This window comes from Silene latifolia, chromosome 3 (assembly GCF_048544455.1).
Source record: "Silene latifolia isolate original U9 population chromosome 3, ASM4854445v1, whole genome shotgun sequence".
Classification (NCBI taxonomy): Eukaryota; Viridiplantae; Streptophyta; class Magnoliopsida; order Caryophyllales; family Caryophyllaceae; genus Silene; species Silene latifolia.
In genome coordinates this window covers 21,276,070-21,285,006 of record NC_133528.1, presented here as the reverse complement: position 1 = coordinate 21,285,006, position 8,937 = coordinate 21,276,070, and the positions used below count along the sequence as shown (strand labels likewise).

Genomic DNA, 8,937 nt, shown 5'->3' with positions numbered 1-8,937 from the left:
AACTCATCTTCTAATCAGTCTCTTTTGACATTTTATTTCTCGTCTAAACTATAACATGTTTAGGCGTGTATCCGACGAGTGTCGGGTGTCGGATGTCTGACACGGCATCAAATACGGAACGACTAGTTAGGAGGAGTGTTCGTGCTACCTACATGAGACTACGATACAACAAAGTACACAAATTACCGACTTATCGGTACTATTTTTTCACTTTGTATAATGAAACAACCTTACATTATGGCCTTATGGGCAAAGAAAAAGTATTGGAGGTTTTGAACCAAAAATAAACCCTCCCTTTTTTCAGTCGCCTTTTGTTATCCACATTTGCGAGGGGAGGAGGAGACAGCGGCGGCGATAAAGGGAAGGAGGACGGAACGGAGAACATTAGCCAATTTTCCACAAAACTTATACTTGAAATTTATCCTCCTTCCTTGTCCTTCACATTATTCCATCCAAACAAAGGACATGCCACTTCTCGAAAGCGTACGAGATTAGGCTCACATAGAGCTGATGAAGTAAATGGCAATATGACATCTTTCTCCCAAACTCTTGCATCTTAAGATCATTTACTTCGTGCATTCTGCTAATTTATTTATCTCTGCTTTCGAGATATAGAACTCATTTATAATGGATCAATACTTTGTTGTATTCATATACTCCAACAGTGTCACACAAGACAAATACAAAGTATACAAGTTAGTTACATTGTACTTTATACAAGTAGAATTACAACAATGAACATTCTAGTTTGAAAATTACATGGCAAGATAAGAACTTATTGCTAAAGGTAGATGAAAATTATTCGATATAATTAAGGTACATACAACATAGTGACATACAGTTTCAGCAGTTTTTAGCAAAGCACTGTACATTGACGACGTTTGACCCTACTTTGTAGGGTGAGATGAGTACTCTTCAAGTATATAGCCGCACTCGTGTTGTGATAGGAGACCGACAGAGAGGACATGTCGAAAGTGTCGGTCCACATTCCGTGCAGGTCTTTAAGAAACCACCAATCATGTTACAAGATACCGTCAGTTATTGTGACTGTCACACCAGAGATTAAGAGTATTGCTGCGTCAAAAATAAGACTGCGAAACTTACCAGGTGACCACATCCAAATGCCATGTTCTTTGGATTCGTCAAGCAAATTGGGCATGTCTGGAAAAAAAACAAAAGGCATAAGTATGGTATTCGATCTGGGTTACACTCCATTGTGGCCGCTTTGTAAGGGTTACTGTGACCAAATTCAAGATCAAGACCGAAACTGGTATCTAATACCATGGACATAACTGAGAATGACTTCATATGATTGGGATACAAGAAGTTTTTTTTATTAAAAGTGTAACAAGAGCAGTTTTGATGCAGTCAGATTCCGATCATAATCCCATAAGAACACATCTGCATTGAGATATGAGTTTTAAGGAAAGTTGTTTGCAACTTACCTGTTCCACAGGAACATCGCGTTCTACTGAGGAAGAGCTTGTCGTGTGTTCAACTAATTTAACCGAGTTATCATGCTCTATCACTTCACGTGGAGGAGGAAGCGGCTTAGGGCGTTGACTGGTATCTTTCTTGCTGCAAATAATGAGTTAAACTCAATGTGATGTGTAATTCGTTCAATCTTAGCTTGCAACTTGTTTATAGTCTCAGGATTCTCAGCCATACCTGTTGAATTCAAGCTGTTGGGTAGCTCTGTACTGTAAAGGGATTTCCATCAACGCAGCAAGAGCAAAGGCTGCCTCTTTCTTTGACACAGGCTTGCTATCAGACATTATCTTTGTGAAATTGACAAACTGCAGAATATGACAGTGATTAATGGATATGCAAAACGTTATTTCATAGCGCAGATGTATGGTGGAGCTTGACGTTATTTCATTCAGAGTTCCCCCCTACCTACTTTACTCTTCAAAAGAAATTTTAGAAAATAGGGAAAAAACCCTAAACTAAGTAAAACGTTCTTCAAATAGCCTAAATACTCAAATTCGCCTTTTTAAATGTTACTCCCTCCGTCCCGGTCAATTGTTGTCCTTTGGTTTTGGCACAAAGACCAAGGAAAAAGGAGGGGGCCAATTAGTAAATGACAAGTGGACCAAATTGAGTGTGAATGATTAAATTGTTCATCAAGTTCATTCTTAAAATAGAAAGAACAATAATTGACTGAGACACCTCGAAATGGAAATGGACAACAAATGACCGGGACAGAGGGAGTATTATTAAGAGTATTATTAAATGTTATTATGTTTAGGCACTTTCTATTGATTACTCTTCTGTAATTCTTGGACCCATCCACATTATCATCGTTTACTCGTCAAAAAACATCTTTTCATGAAAAAATAACGTTTTTAGTTAACTGAGCTAGGGGAATATAAAATGATTTGTAAATATGCCCTGGGTATAAGATAGAATTCTAGAAAACAATTTTTTTTTGGCAGCTGAGAAAACAAAAGGGTAGAGAACGCAGAAAATTACCAAACAAATATTCAGATAAAAGAAGAGGTCACTAGAAGACAGCTCAAGGAAGACATAAAAACACATGCTGTCGAGAATTTAACACACACACACACACACACACATCGGTCATCGGCAGATGCATCTTATACGAATTCAAGTCTTTGAACACCATACATTTAATTTAACTTACTTAATTGCATGCATTTTGCCCAATTTTTTTGCTTAAATTTTTCTATTTACTTATAGTATTCTTTTAACTTATTCAACAAGACATAGGACAAAACATTTCTAGGTCCGCCAGTGTCATCATAGCAGAACAATTTCACAGTAAAGAACAAGAATTGGTAGTTACTTGTCACTAGAATGCTGTAGCTATTTTGGCATGAAGAACAAAAGTTCATTCTCAGACTGAGACAAGCTACGATAGCACCCCAAATCCAGAGTAAAATCTGACTGACGGGAATAAGACAGTCTAGAGAGAAGGAATAGAAGAAGAGAATTATCACAACTTTGATACCTGAAAATTATCAAATGCCCGTTGAGGAATATTGTCATCAAATTTTTGCATGGCATCCCAAGGTCCATCTCCAACACCAACCAAAACAATTGAAAGCGGATAGTAACTGATCACAAAGTCAAAGGATCACTTAAGGCCATCATAAAATAACAAGCAACGGTTTCTAGTTCTAGTTCAAGACCCAAATTTTCACCTGGCAGCAACAATAGAATTTACAGTTGCTTGTTCTTGTGGACTAAGTTTTCCAGATGGCAGATCAGGAGGCCTACTGACCTGAATGTTTGAGAGCGAATTTGAAAGGGTAAAAATGTCAGATTAAGTACAAGGACATGAATAATAGCTCATACCATGACAACAAAAATGAAACAACCTGTCCATCTGCAATAATGACCAAGACATGATATTGCCCGCCACTCTCTTTTACTATCTCAATTGCTGCATCAACTACAGGGGCAAATGATGTAGGGCCTGACAAATGTACACTGACATGAGAACAAACATCATGCTTCAGCTATCCAATGTGTGTGCGATTCAAGAGCTATGACAAGATAAAACAAGTCAAGTACTATACTTCACTGTTAGACACACATTTAGCTCTGGAAACTGCATACCAGAACTAAATGCCGTTCACCATTTTGCTAGATCATAAAACAAGTATGCTTACGGAGATACGAGTTATACACTTATACAGACACTCGAAAGACACGGCCGATGCACCTTTATTGGAAAAGGGGTCCTGGGACACCGGAAAGCTAAAAAACGGTGTGCAATTTGGTCAATTTTTGTACTTGAATACATTTAAAATTTGTATCCTTTTTGTATATAAGATCTACAAATTATTCAACGGGCCCCGGATACTTCCGAGTCCACCTGACAGCCTCCTAAATCTAATTCACTAACAGGCACAATGCCAACTTTTGCTGACTTCCCTCCGTATGATTAAGCCTCCATTGAGTGGTCAACAGTAAACATTTTTCTGACAGATAATGATTTAACAAGCACACAGATACAGAGTCCAACCTTTCTTCAACCCTTTTGTGAAAAGTTATAGTCAGTCATCACTCTTGAAACACAATGTTACCACTGTAAAACTGAATTACGGTAGCAGACGTCTAACTATTAATCACGGAGGTGCATCTTAGTCATTAGAGGGGGGAGGGGGAGTCCTGGAGACATGGAGGAAGAGAAGCTTCAGGAAACCTGATAATTTGATGTAAGGAATGATTTCTTTGTATCGTGCAAGCACCTCTTCAAAACCATTGCAAGGTCGATGATCAGGATAGAAGCTGAAGACGTTTTTGTCACGTGTAGTTACTGAAAAGTAAAAATGAGAACTAATGATCTGAAGGGAGAGAAGAGCAGTTTAAATACACAAGGGGAGAAGTGGCAGCAATATGAATGAGGAATAATAGTAGTACGTACCATCCCCGAAACCAAAACAAGGTATCAAGTTGTCATCGTCAAAAGGAGATAAAGTTCGGCCTATTATAGAAATAGCTTTCTCGTAAGGATTTGGATCACTACCAACTGCATGCAGACTTCTGCGGTTGAACGAATACTTTCCTTGAAAATTCAGGAGTAAATATATCAATGGTCATTCAGAAAATAAAGGAAACTGGGTGGCATAAAATTCTGCTAGATTATTATTACCCGACCACTCATTACTCTTCGTGAAATCAATACCGAGTATCAAGTTTGATGACTCAAGACCAGCTTCTCTGAGAGCCGCTGTGACCTAAAAGTCAAGAAGCACCAAATCCAACAATCTTCAAGCATTGTATCAATATAAGTTGTTATACTAAAATTTTACTGAGTTTACATTGGCACATCCAGCACAATCGCACTCATCACCTAACAAATTTCAGAATAGAGAAATCAAATCCAACAACGATCGGATAACTGTGTTAACTTGGATACTTAACGAGAGCTTTTAAGGTTTCATTATTTGAGTCCTTGTGACCGATGACAGGGCCACTGGTAGCTTCATTTTTTTGGCTTTGTTTTGCCACCACGAATCACTCGAAAAATTGGAAAATCGAAACAAAAAAACAACTTTTGAGTAGCCTTATAATTTATCTATCCTGTATTCCATTTTACGTCTACCTTTGACTAGATCTCACTGCAAATCATTGAAACTCGCCCTATCTTTACCATAAAAAATACTCCGTAAATGACAATCTCATCCAAAATGTGTTGCACATGGAAAGAAAAAATCTCATGTTGCAGTTAAAAATGCCAAGTCATGAACAAAAAGAACATAAATCGAGCAAACCTCATCGACGGAGCTAAAGTTGTCGGCTATAAATTTCGGCAGCTGCTTGCCCTTATGGCCGTGGGTAGAATACATAGAGGTTCCTGCAGAGGAAATTGATTGAACAAGAACACTATGATCTCCCTCCATATAAGAACACGATTTAATTGGAAAATTTACGACTCCTTCATAAGACTTTCTTCATTCCCATATTAAAGGTTCCACCTTGATTACTAATCACATAAAGTTACCTCAAGTGGTTAATGTAAGACCATTTTATGATACAGCACAGTCGTTATTGCCATCATCAAAGTAGTTTCATACCATGAGACACAAGCGATGTAATACCATACAAGTATACAACCGTCTTATTTGAGTTTTTGTGGCGCTACCTAGTCTTTGCACAGAAGTTGCTTCTCAGAAACCCCATTTATAGAGCACATTCCTCCAAAGTCCAAACCTAAATGTTATACTAATATTGTGTAAAGATCCGAAATACCTAGAATATGAGTTATGACCCATGCATGTTAAAAGTAATTACCAAAAGAATCCATTTTACAATACATACTTGTGTAAGACCGTCTTACATGAGTATTTATGTCTCCAAATTAGGGTTCTATATTATTAATGTAATCCCAATTTCCATTCACAAAACCTAAATTACTCATATGCCCATAAGTTGAAATGTAAATCATTTCCTCAGGACTCAATTCAAAATCATAAGCCATTAAAACTAATTAATTTTGTTTCTACCAATCACACCATCAAATCAAAAAAGAAACACAAAACTAATTAGCAATTAGGTTGATAATTTGAATTCTTCAACTGGGTACTCTCTAAATCATATGCCCAAGTTAAAAAACTTACGAAATGTATTTCAGAATATTGTACAAGTAAATTAGATAAATTCAAAATTGCTAGAATTAAAAATATGAGAGCAAGAAATTAACATACCTTGATATAATCTTAATTAAATTAGAGAAATTGAATTGAATAAATTGGGTTGATAGGGGAATTGAAGAGTTATTGGGTGAGGAATTTATTGGACAAAGGTAGGATCCTTGAGCTGGAAGTCACATGGCGTGTAACTCAAGTTTGAGGAATCCAATTCACCACAATTATTACTCAAATTCTCGACCTAGACCATAATATTTGTCTAAGCTTAAAACGGTCAATCACTGTGAATTAGAGAGGAGGATGCTTGCTGAGTGGTGATAACAAGTTTGTCCGATATATCTAGTATATTTGACTCGTTTTTATCTTAAGACGAACTAGTATTGGTGCCCGGCTTCGCCCGGGCTACCTCTACTTACCATTAATTTTTTTTTTCATTAAATAAAATTACTTAAAGTTGCATAACCCATAAATTTATTATTAATATATTTATCTATGAAATATCTTAAAATTACGATAAAATAAATTTTGAGACAAATTCACTACTCCCGCTATGTTATTGTTACTGTCACTACTGCCGCATTAATATTTATAATGTCATTACTCCCGCCGTAATTATTGTTACTTTCACTATTACCGCATTAATATTGATTATTTCACTACTCCTGTTGTTGTTTCTACCACTTTCACTAATCTCGCTGATAATATTGTTACTTTTACTATTCAAATGAGTGATTATTATCATATACCTATATCCATTGTTACTACAATTCTTTTCTTTACTGACGAAATTATTTTTACTACTTAGGCATGCAATTTTAAGAGGATTATATATTTATATAAATATATTACATATATGCATTAAATCAAATCGAAAGAATTATGCAATATTATATATTATGGAATCTAATTTGACTTATTTATAACCTACTTATATTATATTTTTGTATGTTAAATAATTAATATCTCTATACATCTAATAAACTATAATAAAGTTTAATAAAATTGCATAAATTTTAAATTTAATATATAATTTTATGATTATAATAATTAATACCATAAGTGTGCATGTTTATACTAATTAATTATTTTATTTTAAGGAAATTTACCATCTTCTAGTCTTCTATAAATATTTAGGAAAATTACCAAGCATCTTCTTTCTTTTAGTCTCTTTGAAATTGACCACCTTAATTAATTATTTTATTTTACGGAAATTGACCATGTTAATTAATTATTTTATTTTATGGAAATTGACCATGTTTTTGTCTCTTACAAATGTTTAGGAAAATTACCAAGCTTCTATATAATTTAATTTTAACCCAAACTATATAATATTTGCATTAAGATCCATTAATCGGGTCAATCACACGGTGCTAGTGATTTAAAACTATATAGTATAATTAATTTGTATAACTTTCTTTAATTACATTGAAGCCCCTTGGTTTCTGGATTTAATATATAGTATTGATTGATTGATATATGAAGTACTTCCTCCAATTTCCTATGATCTTTCCTCTTTCTTTTTTCACACAACTTTGATTATCTTTTCTCTTTTCTTTTTTTTTTTGTTAAATTTTATTCATTATTTTATTATTTTCTCTCTCATACAAATCAACAACTCCCACTACTTTATCCATTCTTTTATTCATTATTCATTCTTTATTATTCTCTCTATCCTATAATCTTTACAATCAATCAATCAATCAATACATACATACATACATATATATAAAGCAGAAACTTTTCGAGCGATATTAGAGAGTTCAACTTTTTTAGAATTCCTAACAAGAGTAGATTTCGAAATAAATTTAATAAAATTATCCTAATAAAAGTAGATTTCTTAATATTTTAATAAAGTTATCCTAATATAAGTAGATTAAATTTATTTTAATAAGATTATTCGAGTAGGTGATACTCAAAATACACAATGTAATTAATTATATGGTATATATTAATTATAATATAAACATTATTCATATACTATATCGAGTTAATTAGATTTTACTCTCTTTTGAAATTCATACTTTTAAAATTACTCCCTTTTGATTTTTTTTTGCTAAAATTACTCACAAGTTGCATTTCTTCCTAAAATTACTTCAAAACACCAATTTAAGTGACCTATTTCGTCTGTTTTTGAACTTATTCTGTTTGCGCCTTAGCCAATTTATATACTTTGAAGGTATAATTATGTAGACAAATGGATGGAGAGTTCAAAAACAGAGAAAATAAGTTACTTAAATTGAAGTTTGGAGCAATTTTAGAAAAAAAAAAAATGCAACTTAAGGGAGTGATTTTAGCAAAAAAAAATTCAAAAGGGAGTAATTTTTAAAATGTGGATTTCAAAAGGGAGTAAAATATAATTAACTACTATATCTTAAATTTCGTTTGTCATACTAACTGAAAAGTTAACTAAAACCTAAATGTAGCTTAAAAGGTAATTGAAAATTAAGAGGTGATAATTTAATTGATTAAGCCAAAAATGTTTGGCAAACTAACCAAAAGGTAGCTGTTTTTTTGGCAAAATGATATAAAAGAACATAATAAGTTCTCTATATTTAATATTATAAATTGAATGAATAAAAAAAAACAGGTAACTTATTTCTCACATGCTACTCTTATTTTGGTAAATAATTTATCTATCAAATATTTACAAAAAAATTAAGATTAATGAAATTTTGCTCAATAGCTAATTTCTTTGAAATAAAGCCTAAATATGAGATTTTTCATGATCTCCCGACCTTCCTCATATCTAATTAATTACTTCTTGATGTTTTTTTGCTAATGTTTACGTATTTTTGACCATATTGTTAGTAGTTGATCT

The 8,937-nt window shown here is 33.5% G+C and overlaps 1 protein-coding gene across 1 annotated transcript; it reads right to left on the bottom strand.

Annotated features, from left to right (window-relative positions):
* Positions 1 to 621: 621 nt before the first annotated feature.
* LOC141647372 (E3 ubiquitin-protein ligase RGLG3) lies at positions 622 to 6,435 on the bottom strand. Its single transcript, XM_074455516.1, has 12 exons — positions 6,177 to 6,435; positions 5,244 to 5,326; positions 4,622 to 4,706; positions 4,394 to 4,534; positions 4,172 to 4,285; positions 3,342 to 3,439; positions 3,165 to 3,244; positions 2,972 to 3,077; positions 1,669 to 1,796; positions 1,446 to 1,578; positions 1,105 to 1,161; positions 622 to 999 (listed from the first exon to the last, which is right to left on the bottom strand). Exons 2-12 carry the CDS (start codon positions 5,316 to 5,318, stop codon positions 916 to 918), a joined length of 1,101 nt encoding a protein of 366 aa, XP_074311617.1. The 5' UTR covers positions 5,319 to 5,326; positions 6,177 to 6,435; the 3' UTR covers positions 622 to 915.
* Positions 6,436 to 8,937: the final 2,502 nt, after the last annotated feature.